Source organism: Amblyraja radiata, chromosome 19 (assembly GCF_010909765.2).
Source record: "Amblyraja radiata isolate CabotCenter1 chromosome 19, sAmbRad1.1.pri, whole genome shotgun sequence".
NCBI classification, from domain to species: domain Eukaryota; kingdom Metazoa; phylum Chordata; class Chondrichthyes; order Rajiformes; family Rajidae; genus Amblyraja; species Amblyraja radiata.
The window spans coordinates 24,747,990-24,774,958 of NC_045974.1; the positions used below are offsets into that span (position 1 = coordinate 24,747,990).

At 44.8% G+C, this 26,969-nt stretch overlaps 3 protein-coding genes and 1 non-coding gene across 5 annotated transcripts in view; 3 read left to right on the forward strand and 1 right to left on the reverse strand.

Moving 5' to 3' along the window:
• Positions 1–9,379, reverse strand: part of xpot (exportin for tRNA) — a 35,357-nt gene extending 25,978 nt beyond the window's left edge. The window contains exons 1-7 of one of the 2 annotated variants that reach the window (XM_033038078.1): positions 9,241–9,379; positions 8,112–8,232; positions 6,657–6,739; positions 6,425–6,481; positions 4,841–4,910; positions 3,978–4,205; positions 648–832 (exon numbers count right to left, since the gene is read on the reverse strand). In XM_033038078.1, coding sequence (XP_032893969.1) covers positions 648–832; positions 3,978–4,205; positions 4,841–4,910; positions 6,425–6,481; positions 6,657–6,739; positions 8,112–8,171 — 683 coding nt within the window. In that variant the 5' untranslated portion in view covers positions 8,172–8,232; positions 9,241–9,379. The remainder of the gene's footprint in view (positions 1–647; positions 833–3,977; positions 4,206–4,840; positions 4,911–6,424; positions 6,482–6,656; positions 6,740–8,111; positions 8,233–9,240) is intronic. The other variant, XM_033038079.1, reaches the window with a different exon arrangement.
• Positions 9,380–9,725: 346 nt separating this feature from the next.
• On the forward strand, positions 9,726–19,532 carry rpl18a (ribosomal protein L18a). The gene is made up of 5 exons (XM_033038080.1): positions 9,726–9,857; positions 11,514–11,693; positions 13,768–13,897; positions 16,375–16,484; positions 19,387–19,532. The coding sequence occupies exons 1-5, from the start codon at positions 9,840–9,842 to the stop codon at positions 19,477–19,479; spliced, it is 531 nt and encodes a 176-aa protein (XP_032893971.1). The 5' UTR covers positions 9,726–9,839; the 3' UTR covers positions 19,480–19,532.
• Positions 11,332–11,457, forward strand: LOC116984286. The gene has a single exon (XR_004414953.1). It is a non-coding gene; the product is annotated as a small nucleolar RNA SNORA68 (small nucleolar RNA).
• Positions 19,533–24,937: 5,405 nt separating the features above from the next.
• The window catches only part of c19h12orf56 (chromosome 19 C12orf56 homolog), a 39,923-nt gene continuing 37,891 nt past the window's right edge, over positions 24,938–26,969 (forward strand). Inside the window, exon 1 of the mRNA XM_033038091.1 lies at positions 24,938–25,350. Coding sequence (XP_032893982.1) covers positions 25,096–25,350 — 255 coding nt within the window. The 5' untranslated portion in view covers positions 24,938–25,095. The remainder of the gene's footprint in view (positions 25,351–26,969) is intronic.

Here is a 26,969-nt window from a genome sequence, read left to right on the forward strand (position 1 = left end):
AAAGTACTGAAGTAACTCAGCCGACTGAATGGGCTGAGGAAGGACCCCGATGTCATCTATCCATGTTCTCCAGAGATCCTGACCCACTGAATTATTCCAGCACTTTGTGTCCTTTTGTCTATTAACCATCATCTGCAGTCATTGGCACAGACGGCCACCCTCTCGCTATGGTCCATTAGAACGAGGGTTTGGTTTACTAGCTATGACTATTTTGATGAGCAGTGGAGTTGCTACTTTGCAGCGCCAGAGACACGAGTTTGATCCTGACCACGGGTGCTTGTCTGTATGGAGTTTGTACATTCATCCCGTGACCTGCCTGGGCTTTCTCCGGTTTCCTCACACACTCCAAAGACATACAGGTGTGTAGGTTAATTGGCTTGGTATAATTGTAAATTGTCCCTAGTGTGCGTAGGATAGTGTAAATGTGTGGGGATCGCTGATCGGCGTGGACTCGGTGCATCTCCAAACTAAACTACTAGGTATAACCTAACACTGGGTTGTAAATGGACTATAGCGGAGGGAGAGGTGTCCATTATTGATGCAATATTAAGACAAAATTCCAATGGCTATTTGTGTGAACAGAAAGCAGTTCTTGTTTTAACCTGCATGTGTGAGAAACAAATAGTTTTGTGTTCAAAGACGGGTACCTTTCATTGGCTATCAGATTCAAGTCAATCCAGGAGACAAAAGCTCCCACAACTTCAAGGCACTGGCACGTTAGTTCAGAGTTAGTTTGTTGATAGGTGTGTAGAATCTGGTACCAAGACTCTACCAGATTTGGTATACATTGTTCCCTCATCGCATCTTTTATTAAGGTATTTCGACGACACTCCTGGTTATAAGAAAAAAAAGTTCAAACAATTTCTACCACTCAGTCCATAAGTACATTGTGAGAACTATGTTAAGCATATATAAAATGTACAAAGATTTTTACAAACGCATACTAGATCAAATACAGCAAGGCTTTACTTTTGCTTACAAAATATTTATCTTGTTTTGGACGGCACAGTGGCACAGTTGCTGCCTTTCAGCACCAGAGGTTGGATTCTGACTACGGGTGCTGTCTGTACGGAGTTTCTACTTTCTCCCTGTGACCGCATGGGTTTCCTCTGGGTGCTCCAGTTTCCTCCTACACTCCAAAAATGTACAGGTTTGTAGGTTAAATGGCTTCTGTAAATTGTCCCTAGTGTGTAGGATAGTGTTAGTGAATGGGGTGATCACTGGTCTGCCCAGACTTGGAGGGGACCAGGGCCTGTTTCCACGCTGTATCTTTAAAGTTTAAAGTAAATCTTACAAACTTCACTATAGTTCCAAATGTGTTTGGTTAAATTAAATAATTTTACTTTAGTTGTTTTAGGATTTAATATGTTAGACACTCCTACGAGGTGAGGAGATGTGGCGCTCACCTAATTAAGTGAGAGGAAAAAACTTTCAAGAGCCCCAAAACCATTTGCTTAAGCAAAAGCCATCTAAGGACACGATCTAACCTTCCAGAGCAGCCATCAAAATAAACAAACATAAAATAAATTTAAATTATATCGCATGGTGTCTTGGGAAAGCCAGCCGAATGGATAGAGGTTTGGCTTCATGGAAGGAAGCAGAGGGTGATGGTGGAAGGTCGTTTATTGGACTGGAGGCCTGTGACGAGTGGCGTGCCTCATGGATCGGTTCTGGCCCTATTGCAGTTTGTGGTTTACATCAACGTTTTGGATGAGAAGGTAGAAGGTACATTAGTAAGTTTGCAGGGGTGGAAGATTGCAACCTTCACGTGGTCCGCCCTGTTTCGACGAATGCAATCAACCCAGCGTGCACAATCAAATAAGATCAAATAGAACAAGTTGTGCTACAACTTTAGGCTGTGCACGCCATACGCAAGAAGAAGAAGTAAGTTTGCAGATGACACTAAAGTAAAGTATAAGATGATCTTAGATAGTGAAGCTGGTTATCAAAAATGACAGCAGCATCTTGATCGGTTGGGCAGGTGGGCTGAGGAATGGTTAATGGAGTATAATGCAGATAAGTGCGATGTGCTGCATTTGGGCAAGTCAAATCAGGGCAGGTACTACACAGTGAATGGCAGGGCCCTGGAGTGTGTTGGAAGAAAAAAAAGAGGAATTTAGGAGTGCAGGTGCATTGTTCCCTGAAAATGGTGTCACATGTAGATAGGGTGGTCATGAAGGCTTTTGGCACATTGGCCTTCATTGGTCAGGGTATTGCATATAGAGGTTGGGATGTTATGTTACAATTCTACAAGATGATAGTGTGGCCACATTTGGAGTAGTGTGTTCAGTTTTGGTCACCCTGCTATAGGAAGGATGTTGTTAAGTTAGAAAGAGTGCAGAGAAGATTTACATGGATGTTGCCAGGACTTGAGGACCTGAGCTATAGGGTAGGGAGGGGTTGGTCGGGTTCCTTGGAGTGCAGGAGTATGAGGGGTGATCTTATAGAAGTGTACAAGATCATGAGAGGAACAGATAGGGTGAGTGCACAGAGTGTTTTACCAAGAGTAGGGGAATCAAGAACCAGGGTACTTGGGTTTAAGGTGAGAGAGGAAGAATTTAATTGGAACCCGAGGGGCAACTTTTTCCACAGAGGGTGTTGGAAAAATAGACAAACTGCCAGAGGAGATAGTTGAGGCAGGTACTAAGACGTTTAAAATACATTTGGACGTTTACATGGATAGGAAAGGTTTCGAGGGATATGGGCCAAACACAGCAAGTGGGGCAAGCGGGCATGGAGCATGTTGGGCAGCATGGGCAAGTTAAGCCAATTACCCTACAAAATCTGTACATCTTTGGAATGTCGGAGGATACCGGAGAACCCGGAGATAATCCATGCCGGGAGAACGTACAAACTGAACAGACAGCACCTGTAGTCAGGAATCAAACCGCGCTCTCTGGCGTTGTAAGACAGCAACTCTACCGCTTTGCCACTGTGTCGCTTTATTGTGATATATCTTAAAAAAGGAGTCATGCAAAAACCAAACAGCTACATTGCCACTTTATCTCACCTGGTGTGAATTATGGCATTTCTGATACTGATTAAAATCATTATAAACTTAAGAGTCACCTGTGTAAATTTCTGCAGGATCTCCTGCATAAATATCAAATTCTTGATGCAACATTTCAAGAATAATAATCAAAGTTGATTGTGTTTTTTAAAAGCGTAGCAAATTTCTACTGTTTAAGAAAGAACTGCAGATGCTGGAAAAATCGAAGATAGACATAAAAGCTGGATAAACTCAGTGGGTGAGACAGCATCTATGGTGACCCATCTTCATACTAATGTCTGAAGAAGGGTCTCGACCCGAAACGTCACCTATTCCTTTGCTCCATAGATGCTGCCTCACCCGCCGAGTTTGTCCAGCTTTGTCTACCAGCAAATTCCTACTGGTGATTTGTGGCCAAAACTGGCATTCATCTGCTCTGCACCTTACATACAAAGGGGCAAACTGTTTTGCAGGTCTGTACATAGAGGGTTGAATTTCAGTGAGTGAGACAGTTACTGGAAGAAATAATGATATTGTATGACTGTCCTGTTTGCCAACAATTCCAAAACTGATAGACACAAAGAGCGGAAGTAACTTTGAGAAAATGGATAGGTGACGTTAAGTCGGGAAGCTTCTTCAGACTGATTGTGTGGGGGGGGGGTGGGGAAACCAGAAGCAAGAAAAGTTCAAAACAAATCATGGCTGACAACAGATGACCTCAGGCAGGGAGGTTCCCTGATAGGCTGATTGTTGGCTATGGAAGATGCGATTCCAAGAGGGATACATAATTGCGAACTGTGGAATTTGTTAGCCAACTTGTAGTGGATGAAAGGGGGCGGAGAGGAGAGTGTTTGTAGACATTACCTAAAATGAGAAAACTCAACGTTCATACCAAAATTCCAAGACAGCACCACACCAAGGCTAGCATGTACTTCAATAACAAACAAATTAGCGATTTACAACAGTGGAAGATCAAATTCATGCTCACCGTTCTTACCTCTGCTGTGTGAACGATGTCCCGATCTACCACCTCTGCATCGATGGCCATAAGGATTCGCAAATACAGGTCCACTCCGCGAGGATTAAGGCCAACGACGGACAGAAGGTCAAAGAAGAATTTGGGCCATTTGGTAAGATACTCGGTTAAGAAAAGTAGAGCAAAGACTTGAGCTGCTTTATTGCGAATGAAAGACTTCTCTTGCTGTGGATTCACCAACTGAAAAGGACAAAGACAAACGTGAACCATTCATTATACAAGAGGGGGATGGACTGCAGCAAACCTTAAACCCGAGAGGGCACTGTGATGAGGCAGCTCTACCAGCTCTGCCACCTTGCTGCCCAATTGCTGATGGAAACTAATAGTCACGCAAATAGTTTCAGACAGTGCCTTGTCTTTTAGTATTGATTATTGTTATCACGGGAGCCAAGGTACAGTGAAAAGCATTTGTTTACGTGCTATCCAGTCAAAGAAAATGATTACAATCGAGCTATCCAGAGTGTACAGATAAAAGACAAAGGGCACAACATTTAGCGCAAGATAAAGTCTGATTGAAGATAGTTCAAAGGTTTCCAATGAGATAGATAGGTCAGGACCGCTCTCTAACTGATGAGAGGACGGTTCAGTTGCCTGATAACAGCTGGAAAGAAACAGTCCCTCAATCTGGAGGTATACGTTTTCATACTGAGGGCCAGAGGGGAGAAGAGGGAGTGACTGGTCCTTGATTATGCCAGTGGCCTTGCCGAGGCAGCAAGAAGTGTAGATCGAGTCGATGAAAGGGAGGTTGGTTTGCGTGGTGGAGCTGTTCCCGAACCATGCGGTTGTATTTTAGTCAGGATTACCACGCTACTCACTTGCGTCTGAAGCCAGCTCATCATGGTTTGTCGAATAAGATGATGTTGCGATTCAGTCAGAGCGGCATACCTGCAACGTTAAAGAAAAGCTCACTCTCTATACTCAATTGCATCTTTCAGGCTAACACTATAAAGGTTCAGATAAGTGACTTTAGACATCACCACAACTTACGAGGCATAGAGTGTGCAAACAGGCCCTTCAGCCTAACTTCCCCACACTGAACATGTCCCATCTACACTAGTCCCACTTGCTTGCATTTGGCCCATACCCCTCTAAACCTGTCCTTTTTACATACCTGTCTAATTGTCTCTTAAACATCACAATAGTACCTGCCTCAACTATCTCCCCTGGCAGCTCGTTCCATACACGCACTATCCATTGTGTGAAAAGGTTAGCCCTCAGATCAGTATTAAATCTTTTTCTTTATTTTTTTTGAACTCAACATTTATTGACATAACAAAATACACAAACAGACCAAACAAAAAGACATACAAAGGACAATCGCAAAATGACAAAATACAGATCACCTAACCTCTATTAGCATCGCATCAGATCCTGTTAACATTCTAAAAACCTTTTTCTTTAAACTTAACTGGCAAGCTTTAAAGCCCACAAGACCATACATCTTATGAAGAACAAGAGTCCATCATGCACATTTTTTCCAGTCAATTCACCAAATATTCAGCTTCTATCAATTGAAAGCGACGACGCTTCACTAATGCTGACAACGTTAGCAGGGAGCGACAAGATAATCTTACCTACAGTTTCCTGAACATGTTAACATCTGGTAAACAACTGCACACCAATGGCAGTCAACTAGGACTGGATATCTGCAAATGAATGCTGGTAATGTCTGGGATTATAAAAGTTTTTTTCTTCTTGCACAAGCTGAGCATTACACTGGGCTGTGGAGATTTAGATGTGGTTAAGTGTTGGAAAGTAGCGTTGTGTCGCTATCCTAAAGGGTGGCACGGTGGCGCAGCAGTAGAGCTGCTGCCTTACAGCGCCAGAGGCCCAGGTTCAATCCTGACAACGGGTGCTATCTGTACAGAGTTTGTACATTCTCCCTGTGACCATGTGGGTTCTCCCCAGGTGCTCCAGTTTCCTCCAACACTCCACAAAGATTATAGGTTATAGGTTAATTGGTTTTGGTTAAAAAACAACTGTAAATTGTTTCTAGTGTGTAGGATAGTGCTAGCATGAAGGGTGATCGCTGGTCGGCGCGGACTCGGTAGGCTGACAGGCCCATTTGCGCATTGTATCTCTAAAGTCTAAGGACAATAAATGATTACTGAAACTGCCGCCTGCCATTTTAGACAGCAATCCATCTTCTTACCCAACAGCCCTTTCTTAATTGTAATTTCAATCCACATCAGCTGGTTACTACACATCCTGCCAATAACAACAGTGACCACCCTTAAAACTCCTAAGTCAAACAATAATTCTATTATGTTTGGCTGTGTTGACATTTCCACCAGCAGAGATCATTATGTGCTTCACAATAACTATTCACAATTAAATTTCTTTGTAGCCATTACAAACCATACAAAATAATACATCAGAATGGGAATGGCAGCTCTTACCTGAATTTAATTTGATGTTCCAATACTTGAATACAAAAGAACTTTACATGGTCATCGCTGTGGATAAGAGAAACAATTGAAATGATTGGCCTTTACTTCCCCTCTCCTTAGCCTTCCAACACCTGTGGATTACTGTTGTGATTCTTAATTGCTTCCAACATATCATTATTCTTTTCGCACAGCCTACAAATTACTGACAAAATTGACAGCATAGGAAAAGTCAGTTGCCTACCTGTATATTCCCTGTGCTAAAGCTTCAGCACACACCTGCCACGCATCATGTGAAACCTTCAACTGTTCAAAGTATGCAAGGGCCTAAAGAATAGATCAAAAGTACAATATGTGACTTGCGTGATCTGGGCCAGGGAGAGATGCTTTGATCCTTCAAGATTCCAGTTTGTTCATTGCCTTTAAAATGCTGACCGTTACCCCCTTCATCGGAATAAACAGGCCTTGGAGGGAGATCAGAGTAGTTCAACAAGAATATTGCATGAACTCCACTGTGAAGTTTTGAAGAGTAATTTCATGGAGACACAAGGGGTCGCAAAAAACAATGACCAGTGATATGGGAAAGATTCAATAGGAAACTGAGGGGCAACTTTTTCCACACAGAGGATGGATATATGGAATGCGATACCAGATGGGGTAGTTGAGGCAGGTACTATAACAACATTTAACAGACATTTGGACATGTACATGGATTGGAAAGGTTTAGAGGGACAGAGGCACAGTGGTAGAGTTGTTGCCTTGCAGCACCAGAGACCCGAGTTCCACGCCAACTACGCTATCTGTATGGAGTTTGTCCGTTCTCCCTGTGTCCTCGTTGGTATATACCAAGCCTGTGCTTCTCCAATTATTACCCTAGCAACATGTAAATCTAAACATCTTCAGGAAAAACAGCCTGTCCACTTCCTGGTCAATTGAACTGAAGAGAAGTAATCCTCTGTTCTGATGACAAAATTTACTGCAAATATAACCACAGTTTCATTATAAACCAAGAATGTGGCATTGATCCAAGCTGTATGACTATTTGCATGTTTTCCAAATTTATTTCATTTACATTTTAGCAGACATGGTATATATATTTTACACTATGTTTCCGCTAGTGGGAGAGTCTAGGACAAGAGGTCATTGTCTATTGTCTATAGCCTCAGAATTAAAGAACGTTATTTTAGGAAGGAAACGAGGAGGAATTTCTTTAGTCAGAGGGTGGTGAATCTGTGGAATGCCTTGTCACAGAAGGCTGTGAAGGCCAAGTCAGTGGATATATTTAAGGCAGAGATGGATAGATTATTGATTTGTACATGTGTCTGAGGTTATGAGGAGAAGACAGGATAATAGGGTAGGAGGGAGAGATAGATCACCCATGGTTGAATGGCAGAGTAGACCATGAGCAAAATGGCCTAATTCTGCTCCTATCACATGATCTTATGACCAATGAATATCAACAGCAACATTCTAACATTTACCGTATTTATTTTTAAGCCCCACACGGACACACAAGAGACTGCTGGTGGAACCTTGTGCAAAACACAAAAAGCTGGAGGAACTCAGCAGGTCAGGCAACGTCTGTGGAGGGAATGGATGGACGAACTTTCGGGTCAGGACCCTTCATCGGATTTAATAATAAGTTCATTCGTACAAAACAATTTACTGATCATTCGGCAATTCAGATTACTTGACTTACCCGCTGTCTGAAACTTGGATCTGCATTTGGGCTCAACCCTAGAAGAGCTTGTTCATCCATTGTGCCGGTTACTATTCTTGACAGTGGGCTTGCTATCTTCCCATTTACAACCTATACGCATCTGTCAAATGGCAGCAACAAAACACATCATACATTCACCCACTGCAGCATTAAATTCATGAGAAACAAACTGAGTGACACTAATCCCTCCACATTATTGAGCAGTGATGTCCACACACAAGAACAGTTCTGTCACCATCAGCAATCGTCTTCAGTGTCTCTGGCTTTACTAGATCAGGATGCTGCTGCTACTGTTGCTGTTTTGGCCGATACAACAACTGGAAATCCTGAGTCAACTATTTCTTTGTTATTTACTCAATTAAACATATGGCAAGAGGGGACAACCAGGAAAAGAAACATTTCCCATCCATTTTCCTTCAGTTTAGAGGAAGTTGGGAGATAACATACATGTTTTGGGCACATACTTGACATGTTTGATACAAGGAACTGCAGATGTAGGTTTACAAAAATAAGACACAAGGTGGTGGAGTAACTCAGTTGGGTAGGCAACATCTGTGGACGACACCCCATCCTCATGGACCCCTCCTTTCTCTCTCTTCCCCCCCCCCAATCTCCAACATAACAAAGGAGGTATGATGATTGATTGAAGCAAGGGAGGGTTTGCTGGGGGTAGCAGTTGGGTTGATGAAACGGAGAGTGGGTGGGTTTGGTTGTGGAGGGCTGCGAGATAATGGGGTCAAATATGTGAATTAGTTGTAAGATGTTAGTTGGTTGACTGAAGGAAAATGGGGTTGGGGTTGGGGTGGGGGTGGGGGGGGAGTAGCACCCCAGATCGCCCGGGTCAGGGCCAAGTAGAGGCGCTCCCTCCCTCCGGGGCCCTCCCCCCTTCTCTCTCCCCGGGGCCGGGAGGTCGGTCGCGGGGACCGACTTCCCTCTCCCCTTCCCTCTCCCCCCTTCTCTCTCCCCCCTTCCCTCCTTCTCCCCCTTCCCTCCTTCTCCCCCCCCCCCTTCTCCCCTTCTCCCCCTCCCTCTCCCCCCTTCCCTCTCTCCCCTTCTCCCTCTTTCTTCTCCCCCCCTTCCCTCTCTCCCCCCGGGGCCGTGTCTCTACCTTCCCTCATTCCCGGGCGCCTCGCGTCGCGTGGGGATTCGGCTCCACCGGAAGGTACCGAGATGCCGGGTCACGACCTCCGGAAATGAATCCCTGCTCCCGTCAGTTGAAGAACGATGCGGGGAGACACCTGCATTTATTCATATTTATTCTATGTGCTTTAATTATTATAACGTACACATCTCATATCCCAGACGTGGAAACAAAAATACGGCGGCGCTTCTTTGCAACAATAACCAACTCCTTCTCTCTCCAGCGGCCCGATGAGAGCTCGCACCCCATTGGCTCAGACCAAGCGTGGCCATGACGTAATCACGCCGTGCGTGTGTTTGTAGAAGGAATACGCGATTACTGTGCAATTTGGGGACATTTTAAACCAGTTGATAATAATCATGAAAATGTTACTGTTAATCTCCCAAACTCTGCAAATCTCATTTGCTCTCTTAACGCTGAGGAAGGGGTTGGAGGTCTCAGCCAATGGGCAGGCGTGTGGCACAGGAGCACCGCTCCGCTGGCGTCATATCCGGCGGAGAGGGTTGTGAGTGGAGTCGGCGGCGACACAACTTCCTCTTTCGGGCGGCAGGCGGCAGAGAAGCGACATGAAGGCGTCGGGCATGGTGGGTGGCATGGCGGCGGCGGCCGTGGCGGCGCCAGGTTCGGGAGGAGGCCGCGGTCCGGGTCTCATTAGCGCGGTTTAGGACGGGGACAAGGCCCTAACGCGGGCCTGAAGGGCTTTGAGGGAGGGACGGACATGGCGGGCGGCGGAGGCCCCGCTAACATGTGGCCGCCTCGCCTGCAGCCCGGGGAGAAGGCCCAGCCTCTGGCCAGCCTTCCACTCACCCCCATCCGCCGCCGCTTCAGTCATTCCGTGGATGTTGTCGGCAGACCGCTGTGGTGCACAGCGAGATCCCACGAGGCTGATAGTGCACAGTGTGAGATCCCACGGGGCGCTGACCAGCTCAGTGTTTCTAGAGCCAGACACAGAAGGCAGGAGAATGGGGTTGAGAGGGAAAGATAAATCAGCCATGATTGAATGGTGGAGTAGACTTGATGGCCGAACTCTGCACAGAAATCACAGCATAAAGATGGGCCATTCCGAGCGAGATGCCCCATCTAATCTTGCCCCAAAATGTGACGTATCCTTGTTCAGAGATGCCCGACTCGCTGAGTTACTTCTGCACTGTCCTTTTTTTGTATTCTCATTTGCCTACGTTTGGCCCATATCCCTCAAATTGTTCCCAGTCAAGTGTCCACCACCCTCTTGAGTGGAAAAAAGTTGCCCCTCGGGTTCCAATAAAACTAACCACTCTCACCTTAAACCTATTCCTTCTGGTTCTTCATTTCCTGAAGGAAAATCAAAAGCAGCACAATGTGCTGGGGTAATTCAGCAGGTCAGGCAGCATTTCTGGAAAAGGATAAGTGGTGTTTCAGGTCGGGAACAGTCTTGATGTGAAACATTGCCTATCCAACTTCTCCAGTGGTGTTGCTTGACCTGCTGAGTTACTCTAACATCTGTGTTTTTTATGCCAGCATCTACATTTCCTTCTACTCCACAATTCCCCTACTCCAGATAAGTACTTAGCCGTTTTGGCTCAGTGTGTGAAACATTGAGGTGTACAGTTCACAGAAAAAAGGGCCACATGGCTGTGGAAACAATATACAATAAATTGCTAAGTCAGTACAGCAATTAACTGCAGAGTTGAAGCATCTGTCACCCAGAACTAAAATAAAAACCTGGTTTAATCAAGATGCAATCAACTGCTGATACTGGAATCTTGAGTGAAACACCAGTGCTGGAGGAACATAGAGTCAGATAACATCTGTAGAGAATGTGACATTTCGGGTCGGGGCCTTTCTTCAGACCAGTGGAGGTGGGATAAATCTGGAAAAGAGCTGGGGATGTGGCAAAGATGGGCAAGTGATGGGTGTATATAAGCAAGGAGGTTTGAAAATGGGTGGCTAATGGTGAAATGGGGAGAAAAGTGTCGGAGAGAAGAGTGAAATGTTAAGCTGGAGGGAATGGTGGAAGTGGGGGGTAAAAGGGAAACAATTCCCAACCTCAGTCCCTCATTTCCCTTTTATGGATCTTGTTCAGCACACAAACCCAAAGGTCATTATTTTTCCATTTGATGACCTTTGCTAGTGTGCAAAAATGAATGGTACCGTGTCGCGCCTTAACTTTTGGTTTCATACAGTGAATTTTAAGGCACTATATGGTTTGTTTTTGGGATAAGTGGTAATCGTGTGACAATAACGTATCATGTGCACTTTAGCTCAAGGAATACAAGGTGATAGGGCGACGCCTGCCCTCACCTAAAGAGCCCAACCCTGCTCTCTACCGGATGCGAATCTTTGCTCCAAATCACATTGTTGCCAAGTCTCGATTCTGGTACTTCATTTCACTGATGAAGAAGCTGAAGAAATCTGCTGGTGAAATTGTCTACTGTGGCCAGGTAAATGTGTACAGATGTACTATCATACTGCTGCATTGTCTTTTCCCCATGTAACATGGTATTATTCAGTGCTAGAGTAACTCAGTGGGTTACCCCATATCTGTGGACCAAATGGTTAGGCAACGTTTTGGACCAGGACACTTCTTCAGACTTCAAACGTCACCTGTCTATTCACTGCAGAGGTGCTGCCTGACCCGCTGCGTTACTCCAGCACCTTGTGCTTTCCTCAAGACCACAGCATCTGCAGTTCTTTGTGTCTCCATACCACTGGATTGTTGCAGCGCCTTGCATCTCTTGCACTGCATCTTTACTGGAGCAAAGTGGCAATGGTTGCAGGAGGGTATGAGAGCCACAAAGTGGTACTGAAGCAGGTAAGCAAATCCTTTTACATAAATAGGTACAACAGAGACACAAGGAACTGCAGCTGCTGGGATCCTGAGCAAAACAAAATGCTGGAGGAACTCAACGGGTCAGACAACGTCTGTGGGGGGAATGGGTAAATAATGGGTATATGACCTGATCCCAGGAATCAGCTTTCCTGTTAAAGATAATAGCTGATCCCATAAAGTCCCTTCCATTTGGGATCTTTGTCTCCCCTGATATCTTTATGTACCCCAGTCACTCATTCACTCAAGGGATAGGCATCGAAACCTCAGTAATGTTTAGTTATGGTTTTGCACACAAGCCCAGAAGTCGTTCCATTTCATCATGTAATTACTTTATACTTTGTACCTCGTCGCCTTTTTGAGACTTGATCATGTTTCCAGCAGTGAAATTGAAGGTACTACATAATTTCTCAATGCCATATGTTTGGGGGGAGGGGGGGAGAGACTCTGCTGTGGCAGGTGACGTTTTGTAATCTAGGGACACAATCATCAGCCATTTAGAACTGATGTTGTTATTTGGAAGTGTGATTTGAGTTGAAAACATAATGCTGACTAATGAATTTTTACTTAATGTTCTCTCGAGTGGAAAGGATGTTGATTTGGGTCATTTCGAAATATCCTACAGCTCAAGCTATGAGCATGCTTTTGCACAGTGTATCCACGTCCAGATTTTCAGCACTTTGTCATTTGTTCTACACTACTCTTTATATTTAACATTAATCTTGGCAACAGATTTGAGTGATTTTTTTTTTTTTAATTTACTAAATGTCCTAATTTCCAAAACTAGTTTCATCTATAGATGTTCCATGCCTTGAGAATGGCATAATTGAAAAAAATGTGCTTTATTTGTTTTTTTAACTTTTTATTTTCAGTAAGTAAGAGATGGGCCCGAACACAGCATGTGAAATCACGAGGAGAAACTGGTCCTGAGGATAGTCAAATGGTGTGACCTGTGTTTGGTCCACATCCCTCTAAACCTATCCTATTCATGTACCTCTCTGAATGTTCCTTAAACTTTGTGTTTAGGGCAGTCTGAGGAAGGAACCCGGCCCAAATCGTCACCTATCCATGTCCTGCAGAGATGCTGCCTGACCAGCTGAGTTACTTCAGCACTTTGTGTCCTTTTTATGTGAAATCACGATGTCGTATATGCTGCACATTTTCCCCTAACACTGCCTAATGCGCATTTCACAGCTTTTACATATCATTTTCTCCAATTGACTTCTTCACCTACCAACCAAGTGTCTTCATCCACAAGTGATTACCGTGGCAAGCCTGGCCTTGCCTTATCACAGAGGTTCTCTTGGTATCCTCGACTAATGACTGTACAACTTACAATAAACTTATTTTCTCACTTATTTATTCAACTCCATATTGTGCTGCTCGCCTATATCCACTCCAGATAAAAGGTCTTGAACTTGAAATGTTAGCACCATTTATTTTACACAGGTACCGCCTGACCTGCTGAACGTTTCCAGCCTCTGTTTTTATGTATGATCCTGTTACAGCCCTGTTTCCAGAAAGTATTTTAACTGGCCGTATCAGCGTAAAAATATCAACGCTACGGATAAATATTCTAAATTACATAAAATTTCTAACATCTGAAGAATTGTAACTTTTTACTGGTAAATGATTTCTGAGACAAGTTGTATTTTGTTAAAACTAATAACTTTGTTTCATTCTTGTAGGTTTTTGAGAAGTCACCGGAAAAGGTGAAGAACTTTGGGATTTGGCTGCGTTATGACTCTCGTAGTGGGACTCACAATATGTACAGGGAGTACAGAGACCTGACCACTGCTGGTGCTGTCACCCTGTGCTGTAAGTAGCCTGGTTTTCAGAACACATGTTAAAATGTGGGGTGACGCAGGCACAGCTAGTAGTGTTGTTGCCTAAGCGCTCCAATGACCCTGGTTTCATCCCGTCTCCTGCTGTCGTTTGCACATCCTCTCTGTGAACATGTGGGTCTTATCCAACATTACGAAGATGAGGCTCCATTGACAAATTCGATTAACGTGCACGTGTGAGACTGAGTGGTAAAACGTGGAGGTTATTGATGGAAATGGGGATAATTAAGCAACATTCCTGTGGGCACATTTGGAGGGCTGCAGGTCTTGTCATGCTGTAGGAATCCTTAAAGTTTTGCCAGCTGAGTATTCACCTGTTAAATCATTTTAATTGGAAATAACTACACTAGTAAATAGTATTAAAGGAACTATAAACGGTGCTCTCTGTAACAAAATAGAAGATCCTACTTTGTATAGTCACTGGGTTGTTGCCACAAACCTAGTGCAGAGTGGATTACCTTTCAGCTCTTCTCTCCGTGATAAAACTAAGGGGAGTGGTCCTCTAGGCGCATTTAAGAGTACAGATCAGAATGGCTTGAGATCTCATGGAAATAATTGTGTGGGCTTTGTGACTTTTCCCACAGAAGTTGCTCATACTCTTAACCTTTCCTAGCCGTGTACCTGTCCTTGTATCATTTTGTCCATAATACATATCCGGTTGTTATAATTTTATTCAACTCCATATTGTGCTGCACATGTTATTTGGGATAAGTTCCTCAAAGTGATACCCAGGGGGCCTAACTTTTATGAATTGTTATTCCATCTTTTGAAAATTAAAACGGACATGTGCATTCAACTGATGTAGGAATTGTATATGATCAGCTTCTCTTAAGGTGTCTAAAATTTTGGGTGAATCTAACGCCTTAAATTTATTGATTGGTTTCAACGTTTCTCTGTTGCCATGAGACTTCTCGATCTCGGGCAAAAGAAACTTTCACAATTTGTGATTTTTTACAAGTGCAGAAATCTAGCTTCTCAAATGTGGCAGTCTTCACAACTCTGGGGGTCTTTTCTCATGGTTTGAGAATTCCAAATTTAGGGTGACATCTCACACCTCTGAATAGTGTGCCTTCCTTTTTGGGGAAATTGTTGCACATTGGCCACAGAACCTACATTTGTCATGGGTTGAGTCACGGAACGATGCAGCGTGGAAACAGGCCCTGTGGTCCCAGCAATCCATAATATGCGTCAACCTGCCCACTTTACACCAATCCTACGATAATCCCGGTTTTTAAATTCAACCCGCGTTCTCTTCAACGCCCCCCAGTTTCTGCTGCTCGCCTATATCCTTGGATCAATTTACAATGGTCTGAAATGTGGGAGCAAAATAGAGCAGGGAGGAAACTTACCACAGGGAGAACGTGCAAACTCCACACAAACTGAATACTTCTAGGTCTTAAGAAATCACAGTTGTCCAATTGTTATATTTAAAATTTTATGAAGTGATTGTCATTGGACAAGCAAATTGAACAGTTTATTGGCAAGAATAATGGCTAATTTACACATCAGTTGCATATTTTCTGTGCTGCCATTGCTTACTGGCTAGCTGTAGGAAATGATCTGCATATGGTGTTCAAAAAAAGTGTTGGATCTTGGATTGTCACAGCTTTAGACATTAATCCTTTTAGTAAACTTCAATTCAGTCAATGGTGCGCGGCTGAGCTGGTTCAGTCGGGCATCCTTCATAGGTTCTTACTTTCTAGTGATTGAAAGTTGTTGCCTTGATTACTTGTAATATTTTTGATTTAATCTAAACTGAAGACTTGCAACGGTTGGTGTGCAGATAGTTGTTGTTGGTATTGGTTTGTTACTGTCATATACCGAGGCAGCAATAAGCTTGATGCGCTATGGTAGTCCTTGCTCTGGAGTTGACGTGCGTTTGAAAAATAATAGGGTTGGACAACTGGATTTAATTTCCACGGTTGCGCAGCAGTAGAGTTGCTGCCTCACAGCATCAGAGACCTGGGTTAGATCCTGACTACAGGTGCTGTCTGTATGGGGTTTGTACATTCTCCCCATGGGCTGCGTGGGTTTTCTCCGGATGCTTCAGTTTCCTCCCACACTCCAGACAAACGGATTTGTAGGCTAATTAATGAAATGCTCGTTGTCTCCTGCATATTGCTCATTAATATTGATCTTTTCATATGACACAAAAGGCCATTTCAGCCCATCGTGTCCATGTCCGTTCACAGGCCAATCCCACTGCACTAATATTCCCTGTGGATTCCCATCAAGTCCCCCAGAGGGGCATTTTAGAGTGGCCCATTGACCTGCCATCCGCACATCTGTGCCTGGGTGAGCGTGCGATCACCGATGGTGCCTCGGGTCAGGTCTATTTGCAGGTCATTGATGCAGTGAGGAACCTGCTCTGCTAGCTGTGCCTTGGAGCCCACTCGCCCTTTGTCCTGTTTTGCTTGCACTCTGACGTTTGCTTCTGCTCATTCTCTGCAGACCGTGACATGGGTGCTCGCCACCGCGCTCGTGCTCACTCCATTCAGATCATGAAGGTCGAGGAGATCCCATCCAGCAAGTGTCGCCGCCCTGCTGTGAAGCAGTTCCACGTGAGTACTGGATATCCCACCATCCGTGCCTTGAGGGCAGTCCTTGGCTGCCTCTTACTTCTGGTTATGGTGCCCATCAGAAACATCTAATTCCATCATTTTGTACATCTAGCTCTGTCACCACTGTGGTCTCTCCATTGAAGTACTGGAGAATCTGCAACCATTGTCTTTGGTAGAAACTCACCGACTCCACTCCTTCAACCAGCCTACAATTGTTGTTATGAACAAAGGAGTGTGAGGGGTGGCATACGACAGCTCTTTCTGCAACTCTTGGTGTTAATAACTGTCTATTGAAAACAACTAGTGGCAGGGTTACAGTAGAATGTTTTCACCCGGCATGTGATTGGTGTTTGAAACTCACTGCTTGAAGGAGTAGTGAGGGCAGAAACCTGGCTGTGCCATAATGTACAGCATCAGAGAAAGAGAGCATGGAAGTGGGATTAGTACACAGCTTGCACACAACTCGGCAGGTCAGACAGCATCTCTGGAGAAAATGCCCTTATATAATGTAACTTGCTATAATTTAATTGTATGAGCTTCCATCCGCACATTCACAGTGTTATAGAGCAGAGAAATCTCGGAGTGCGGTTACATAGTTCCTTGAAAGTGGTGTCGCGTGTAGATGGGGTGGTCTAGAAGCTTTACAGCACATCGAACTTCATCGGTTGGGATGTTATGTTGCAGTTATACAGGATGTTAGTGAGGCCACGTCAGGATTATTGTGTTCAGTTTTCATTATCCTGCTAAAGGAATTATGCTGTTAAACTGGAAAGAGAATAGAGAAGATTTACGGGAATGTTGCCAGGACAAAGGCCTGAGCTATAGGGAGAGGCTGGGCAGGCTGGGACGTTATTCCTTAGAGGCTGAGGGGCCATCATAGACCTGTATATAAACATAAGGGAACGGATGGAGCGAATGTCTGGTCTTTTACCTAGAGTATGGAAATTAAGAACCAGAAGACATTGGGTTTAAAATGAGAGGGGAAAGATTTAATATGAACCTTAGGGGCAATTATTTCTACGGAGGATGGTGGGTATGCTGAATGACCGGCTGGAGGAGGTAGTTGAGACGGGTACTATGGCAACATTTAAAAGACATATGGACAGGTACATGGATGGGAATGGTTTAGAGGGATATATGGGCATAATTCAAGCAGGTGGGAATAGAGTAGATGGGATATGTTGATCGGTGTGGGCAAAGGACATGTTTCAGTGTGTATGATTCTATTTATCATTACCATAATGGATGGGATTTATATAGCGCCTTTCTAATACTCAAGGCGCTTTACATCGCATTATTCATTCATTCCTCAGTCACACTCGGTGGTGGTAAGCTACTTCTGTAGCCACAGCTGCCCTGGGGCAGACTGACGGAAGCGTGGCTGCCATTCTGCGCCTACGGCCCCTCCGACCATCACCAATCACTCACACACATTCACACACAGGCAAAGGCGGGTGAAGTGTCTTGCCCAAGGACACAACGACAGTATGCACTCCAAGCGGGATTCGAACCGGCCACCTTCCGGTCGCCAGCCGAACACTTAGCCCATTGTGCCATCTGTCGTACCATGAGTGGAAAGGTTCTGCACATTTCACAACCCTCGTCCACTGATCCCCATTTCCGTGCCTCTGTCAGCATACCTTCAACGTCCTTGGAGCTGGCCTCCCCACTTTGACTTTGCTATGAAGGGAATTTTACTTCTCTCCACATCAGTACTTACCATTTACGCATTGCTCCTGCGCCTGCTGAAATGTAATAGTCATACAGCACAAAGCAGACCCTTTGCCCAACTGGTCCATGCTAACCAAAATTATTCTAGTCTCCGGCCAGACTCGAATCCCATTGAACCTATTATATGTACCTGTTTGTGCCTTTTAAATGTTATAGCTACTTCCTCTTCCTCTGGCCATTGTGGGCTCCTGAAAAGTGTGCCTACATTTTAAAATATCCTTGCTTTCAAATTTGCCCCCTTGGCCCTTTCCTGCAAACCTACAGCTCTAGCCTTGTCCACCTCGGAGTGCGTTCCTGCCTTTAATTGCTCCATTCTTGTCAACTGTGCCTGATAGAAACATAGGGAAATAGGTGCAGGAGTAGGCCATTCGGCCCTTTAGAGCCAGCACCGCCATTCAATATGATCATGGCGGATCATCTAAAATCAGTACCCCGTTCCTGCTTTTTCTCTCATATCCCTTGATTTCTTTAGCCCTAAGTCTCTAAACTACCTCCCCTCATCAACCCTTTTAAATCAACCTGTGATAGCTTTAGTTCAGATGTCCTATTCGGGATTTTTTTTTTTTAGATTGTCTTGTTACTGATTTTCTTAAGTTATGTCTATAAACAATATGATAATTTTATGGGTTCAATGGTACTTTATTGTCACATGTACCCAGGTACAGTGACATTACTTTATGCAAATGGTTCTGTAAAAATTCTTACTCTACACAGGCACAATCATACCTAAGTACAGGATTGTACAAATGGTAGATTGTATAGAGACAGCACACAAAAGTCACTGTGTTTCTGGTGCCATTTTGTGTGGTTTAAGTCCAATGTTACTAACAATACAGAGTCATAAGATAGACACAAAATGTGGGAGTAACTCGTGGTCAGGCAGCACCTCTGGAGAAATTGGATAGGTGATGTTTTAAGTCGGAACTCTGAAGGAAGGGTCCCGACCCAAAACATCGCCTAGTCATTTTCTCCAGAGGTGCAGCCTGACCCACTGAGTTACTCCAGCATTTTGTGTCTTTCTTTGATATAAGTCAGCATCTACATTTCTTTTTTTTTAATGAATGTAGCTTGATGGCAGTACTGAGTCAGAGTTCTCCCTATTAACAGCTATATATAGTGGATTGTGCAGACTTGAGCCATGTTGCTTACAGGTCATTGATTTATTTTGCAGGACTCCAAGATCAAGTTCCCTCTCCCGCACAGAATTCTGCGTCGCCAGCACAAGCCACGTTTCACCACCAAGAGACCAAACACCTTCTTCTAAAATGTATTGATAGTCTGTGCCTGATCTGTGAGAAAATACAACAATGGCTGACATTGGCTGTCTTGTGTCTTTTTTTTAAAATATGGCACAGTTTTGAGAGAGACACACAATGCTGGAGTAACCCAGTGGGTCAGGCAGGATCTCTAGAGAAAATGAATAGGTAACATTTTGGGTCGGAACCTTTCTTCAGACTAAAAGTGAGAGATGGCCAGCAACAGGTGACCTCAGGAAGGGTGGAGTCTACAATGGCCCATTGTTGGCTGGGGAAGATGTGCTAATGACAGGGATACAGACTTACGAACAGTGGAACTGGTAGGACGACTAGGGTGGGGAAAAATGCAGGAGTTGCTTGAAATTAGAGAAATCTAGGAAATTAATCTTGAGGTACATGTATAATTCATATAACTACACACATGCACACAAGTTAAAAGCTGCTATAAATATAACACAAAGTACTGTAGTAACTCAGCAGGTCACCCTCCTGTAGTCAAAGAGGGGTTCCAACCCGAATCGTCACCAATCTATTTTCTCCCGAGATGCTGCCTGACACTCTGAGTTACTCCAGCATTTTGTGTCTAACTCTGGTTCAAACCAGCTTCTAAAGTTCCTTCTTATTACAAACTTATAATGTTATGGTTCATGCTTCTGTCCATGTCCAATCCTGCAAGGGGGAAGGTTTCAAATCATTTCAAATTTTGGGAAACCTTTCTACTGCAACAGATGTAGCTTCACAGAAGTCTAATAGTTATTTAATCTCAAGAAGTATATAACAGTATCTTTTAATGGTATCAGTCTTTGATAGTTGCATGAAGAGGTAACACCAGGGCAGAACAAAGACTTGCAGACTTAGCAAGTATCTCTAGGTAGTAATAAAATGCAAATTAAATCATGTTCTTTATCAGAATTCCAAAGAGGTTGTGTTTATGGAAAACTACTTTGCCCATACAGAAAAATTGTACCGTGTAATATTTTTACTTCAAGCTTTTGTAGGATCAGAAACAAAGGGGTCATGAAGTAAGAACAAAAGATGTACGGTGTAAGTGTATTGTTATGGGTAAGACAGCATTGATGTGCAGTGGAATCTTGGGGATACTGTCCATTGCTCCCTGAAAGTGGCAACACAAATAGATAGAGGAGCATGTTCCTTTCATTGATTGGAGCAATGAGTATGAGTGGCACAGTGGCTGTTACCTTACAGCGCCAGAGACCCGGGTTTGATCCTGACTCTGGGTGCTTGTCTAATGAGTTTGTACGTTCTCACTTTGACCGCCCAGCAACATTACAAAATAGGTGCAGGAGTAGGCCATTTGGCCCTTCGAGCCAATATGATTATGGCTGATCATCTAAAATCAGTACCCTGTTCCTGCTTTTTCCCCATATCCCTTGAATCCTTTAGCCCCAGGCGCTAAATCAACCTCTCTTGAAAACATCCAGTGAATTGGCTTCCACTGCGTTCTGTGGCGGAGAATTCCACAGATGCACAACTCCCTGGGCGAAAAGGTTCATCCTCATCTCAGTCCCAAATGACCCACCCTTTATTCTTACACTGTGAACCCTGGTCTGGACTCCCCCAACATCGGGAACATTTTTCCTGCACCTATCCTGTCCAATTTTATGTGTAAAGAAGGAACTGCAGATGTGTAAGAAGGAACTGCAGATGCTGGTTTAAACCAAAGATAGACACGAAAAGCTGGAGTAACTCAGTGGGACAGGCAGCATCTCTGGAGAGAAGGATTGGATGATGTTTCAGGTTGAGACTAAGAATTTTATATGTCTCTAATGCCCCTGTCCCTGAACGGAGGTTGCAGGTGGTTGTCTGAGGTTGCAGGTAGGGAGACTGACAAAAACCTACGGGAACCGCAAGGAAACCATGGGTGGGGCGCAAAGTCTCCAGAGGTTTCCGTTCAGGTTTCCTAAGTGGGACAGGGGCATAAGATCCCCTCTCATTCTTATACATTCCAGTGGAAACAAGCCCAGTCAACCCATTCCTTCATCATATGTCAGTCCCGCCATCCTGGGAATTAACCTGGTGAACCTACGCTGCACTCCCTCAATAGCAATAATGTTCTTCCTCAAATTAGGAGACCAAAATTGCACACAATACTCCAGGTGTGGTCTCACCAGTGCCCTGTACAACTGCAGTAGGACCTCCTTGCTCCTAAACCCAAATCATCTCGCAATGAACGCCAACATGCCATTATCTGTCTTCCCTGCCTGCAGTACCCGCACGCTTACTTTCAGCGACTGATGAACAAGGACACCCAGGTCCCGTTACACCACCCTTTTTCCTAATCTGACGTCTTTCAAATAATAATCTGCCTTCCTGTTCTTGCCACCAAAATGGATAACCTTACATTTATCCACATTATACTGCATCTGCCCACTCACCCTACCTATCCAAGTCATCCTGCAGCCTCATAGTATCTTCATCGAAGCTCATACCGCCACCCAGCTTTGTGTCATCCGCAAACTTTGAGATGTCACATTTAATTCCCTCATCTAAATCGTTAGTATATAATGTAAATAACTTCTTGCGTATAGCGTGCACAGCCTAAAGTTGAAGGACAACTTGTTCTATTTGATTGTGCACACCACGTTGAAATCATTTGTCGAAACAGGGCGGACCACGCAAAGTTGCAAACTCCCACCCTATGTAAATAACGGGTCCCAGCACCGAGCCTTGCGTCACTCCATAAGTCGCTGCCTGCCATTCTGAAAAGAACCTGTTAATTCCTGCTCTTTGCTTCCTGTCTGCCAACCGGTTCTCTATCCATGTCAATGCCCTACCCCCAATACCATGTGCTCTAATTTTGCACACTTATCTCGTGTGGGACCTTGTCAAAGGCTTTTTGAAAGTCCAGATACACCACATCCACAGGCTCACCCTTATCCATTCTACTTGTTAACATCCTAAGGTTTCAAAGGTCTTTTATTATCACATGTACCAATTAAGGTACAGTGATAGCGAATTACCATTATGGGGAAAAAAGCAACAAGACGCACAAATACATAAAAGTTAACATAAACATCCACCACAGCGAATCCCCCACATTCCTCACTGATGGAAGGCAAAAAAGTCCCATCTTCCTCTTTATTTCTTCCACGGTCGGGGCAGTCGAAACATCTGTCGCGGCGATCAAAGCTCCCGCAGCCGGCGGTCGAAGCTCCCGCGGCTTGGAGTTCCCGGTGTCGGTCTCTGACCAGAGACCGCGGGCTCCGTGTTGCAAGTCCGCAAGCACCCACAGTTGGAGCGTATGGCAAAGGGATCGCAGGCTCCGCGATATTAAAATCCCGTAGTCACCTGCGGTTGGAGCTCTCAAAAGTCGGTCTCCAGCAAAGGCTGCCAACACCTCGATGTTAGGCTGCAGTGCGGACAGAGACCATACGGAAAAAAATTGCATCTCCATCGAGGTAAGAGATTAGTAAAAGTTTCCCCCACCCCCCCACATGAAACAAGCTAAAGAACACTAAAACATACATTTAACACATACCATTTAAACACAAAGAAGGAAAGGACAGCGACTGTTGGTGAGGCAGCCGTTGCTGGCGCCACCCGGTGGTATCAAAACATTCCAGAATTTATTTTCATTCTCAAAAGATTTGTAGGTTAATTGGCATCTCTAAATTGTCCCGGGTGTGTAGGATAGTACAGGGTGATCACTGATTGGTATGGGGTTGGTGGGCCGAAGGGTGTTTTCATGCTGTATCTATAAAGTCTTAAGAGTAGGTCATGATGCAACTTTTCAGACTTTTGTTGGGCTGCATTTGGAGCATTGTGTGCACTCCTGGTTGCCCCATTACAGGAAGGATGTGGAGGCTTTGGAGAGGGTGCAGCCAAGGTTTACCATATAACTATATAACAATTACAGCACGGAAACAGGCCATCTCGGCCCTACAAGCCCGTGCCGAACAATTTTTTTCCCTTAGTCCCACCTGCCTGCACTCATACCATAACCCTCCGTTATACCATACCATAACCCTCCATTCCCTTCTCATCCATATGCCTATCCAATTTATTACCAGAATACTTACTGGATAAGAGGGTGTTGGGTATCATGAGAGGTTGGACAAAAAAGGGATGTCAACCAAACGTGGGGAATGGGACTAGTGTAGATGGGGCATCTTTGTTGGCATGGACGGATTGGGCTGAAGGGCCTGGTTTTGTGCTGTAAAAGACATCTGGATCCAATATCCAGAAAACACAAAGAACCTCCACTGTGGTTCTCCTGGTGTAGGCTGCCACCCTCTGGCAATAAAGTTTCACAGCAAGATCCTGGCAACGTGGACCACATCCAATAACTTAGCAATGAACTCCAGACAAAGGCAAACATTCACCATCACACACAGCCTGCCGTTAGGCTCCGGATGCTTGAAGATCAAGACCTCAAACCCAGCACAAATCTCAACTGTTGATCAAATGTGACCCTTCCTATCTGCTTCTGAGATTAAGATTGGCTTAATATTTAGTTTGGGCTTGTACCATGGAAAAGAGCCTTCAGCTCACTGAGTCCACCCCACGCGCTGGTCACCCGTTCACACTAATTCTATGCTATCCCACATTCTCATCCATTCCCCCCTACACACCAGGGGCAATTTACAGAGGCCAATTAACCGACAAACCCGCACATCTTTGGAAGGTGCAAGAACGAATCTCCCCCTTCCCATCAGACAAGAGTATAGAAGTGTAAACACGCACACCTCCAGATTCAAGGACAGTTTCTTCCCAGGTGTTATCGGGCAACTGAACCATCCTATCAACAACTGGAGAGCGGTCCTGAGCTACTATCTTACCTCATCGGAGACCCTCAGACTTATTCTCTGCGTCAGAGGACGGTGGAAGCTGGTTCTCTGGATGCTTTCACAAGAGAGCTAGATAGGGCTCTTAAAGATAGCGGAGTCAAGCGATATGGCGAGAAGGCAGGAACGGGGTACTGATTGTGGATGATCAGCCATTATCACAGTGAATGGCAGTGCTGGCTCGAGGGAGGGAGCTAATGTATGTGTGAGAGAGTGTGCGTGAGGGAGAGAGTAAGTGTGTGAGAGGGAGATTAAGCGTGTGTGTTTGTGAGAGGGGGAGAGTAATGCCCCTGTCCCACAGTGGTACAGCAGTAGAGTTGCTGCCTTATGCCCCTGTCCCACTTAGGAAACCTGAACGGAAACCTCTGGAGACTTTGCGCCCCACCCAAGGTTTCCGTGCGGTTCCCGGAGGTTGCAGGTAGTGGAAGCAGGTAGGGAGACTGACAAAAACCTCCGGGAACCGCACGGGAACCTTGGGTGGGGCGCAAAGTCTCCAGAGGTTTCCGTTCAGGTTTCCTAAGTGTGGGACAGGGGCATAAGTGTGTGAGGGGGAGAGTAAGTGTGGGTGTGTGAGTAAATTAATGAATGGAGTGACAGCGTGTGGGGGCGTGGCCGTGAGGCCGAGCTTGCCGGCGTTTGGCGCCTGCAGCGATTGTGACGTCAGAGGGAGGGTATCCCTGGCCGCGCTGGGCCACTGGATACAAGTGAGAGTAACAAGCGGGGGGAGTCCCTGCCTCAACTCCCCATGACAGCTCGCAGTTGCAAACTGCAGCTACTCTAGTCCAACATATATTGTTTCCCCCCCTCTTCCTCCTGTATATGGCGAGAAACGAGCTGGACATACTCCACTCCAAGCGGCACGACAAGCTCGATTTCTTCCTAAAAAGGCACTTGGACGAGAGCGTCTTCAACAAGATCCGAATGTACGAAGCGTGCATTGTAGTGACGGGGAGAAGGCACAAGAAGACGTTCGACTTCGTCGTCCTCACCGACGAGTGTATCTACTTGACTCAGAACCCACCCAAGACCATCCACGAGGCGTTGCATCTCAGCGATGTTGTTGCAATCGAGTTGGTGAGAAGATCAGTTTTTTTAATCAACTTTATCAGCAAACGAGACGAAATCAAAGTACTGCATATTTCAGTTTAGTTCGACAACTTTATGTTTTTTTAAAAACTTATATTATTTCTTTGCAGCAACAACCCCGTGCTTCGATCTCTTTTAAACTTTTAAGTTTGTTATCTTTAAGATGGTTCTTCCCCCTATCTTTTATACATTTAATTGTGCAAGTCCTTTGTTTGCAATTTTCGTCCCAGTGTGACGAGTACACGGTTTTATGGTTTGCGTAACGATATTTGGGGTAAATTAATTTCGGAGACCGTCAAACAGCGCACTTCGGGAGGACTTTATGATCCCGGGGCGTTGTCATGGAAATTAGCCTCTGTGTGATACCGAGTAATGATATGGAGTGAATTAAATGGGGGGGGGGAAAGAATAATAAAACGTGGAACTGTGTTTTAAAATGGAGACCCTTCCAGTCTGAAGAAGGGTCCCGGCCAATCCATTCCCTCCACAGACGACGATGCTTGCTTGGCCCGTTGTGTTACTCCTGCATTTCATGTTTTGAAGTATATTTTAATCCAATACGATTTCGCTTTATGCGCCGTTACATCTGAAAACTGTGTCTATATTTGGTATAAACCAGCATCAGCAGTTCTTTGTTTTTATATGCGAAAACTTGTTACATTGAGAACGATTACCACACAAGACAGCGAGACAGCCGTGTCTCTGCTTGTTAGGACAAGAACCCTACTGTAATTGTCCAACAGACTACAGTATTTCCTCTATCGTGTTTACCTAAACTCCACGTATTTAGAAATTAAAGATGTATGCTGTCGGGTAGGAATTTAATGACCATGCTCTGTGAAACTTTAATGAGTTTGCTGTGATCCCCGACAAATTCCAAACACTGCCTTTATGGGTGCAACTGACTTTTCTGAAATAACATTGCAAGAAGAGGGCGACACAGATGGTCCCACTGATTGAGCTGAAAAACACCCGCTTTAACAAATATTTGTACTTGAAATGTTCAAAATTGACACAAACCATACATAACTATTTAACAGTAATGCATCTGCAAGAGTCTTACAGTGTGGAAACCGGCCCTTCGGCCCAACTTGCCCATGCAGACCAACGCCCTATTTACTCTTGTACCAACTTGCTGTGTTTGAAACATATCCCTCTCAACCTTTCCTATCCATATACCCGTCCACATGTCTTTTAAATGTTGTTATAGTACCCGTCTCAACTACCTCATCTGGCAGCTGGTTCCAGGTACTTTCCTACTTACGATCGCACTGAAGTAAACTATTCTGTACTTAGTCCCGAGAACAAGCAAGACAGTTTGAAATTTCCACAAATACAATCACTCAAGTTTATGCAGGTCAGGTAGTGCTGTACCCACCACCCTGTGTGAGAACCCCCCCCCCCCCCCCTTACGGGCTCCTATTAATCTATGTCCTCGCGCCTTCAACATGCCCTCTGATTCTTGATTCCCCTATACTGCTAAAAACTCCGAAGAAGGGTCTGGACCCGAAACGTCACCCATTCCTTCTCTCCTGAGACGCTGCCTGTCCCGCTGAGTTACTCCAGCATTTTGTGTTTATCTTTTGCTTAAAAGACTCTGTGCAACT

Bases quoted from the DNA above. Each gene is read 5' to 3' on its own strand.
- rpl18a (XM_033038080.1), top strand. The intron at 11,694-13,767 runs GTAAATGTGTAC...TCATTCTTGTAG, and splicing joins AAATTGTCTACTGTGGCCAG to GTTTTTGAGAAGTCACCGGA. The intron at 13,898-16,374 runs GTAAGTAGCCTG...CATTCTCTGCAG, and splicing joins TGGTGCTGTCACCCTGTGCT to ACCGTGACATGGGTGCTCGC.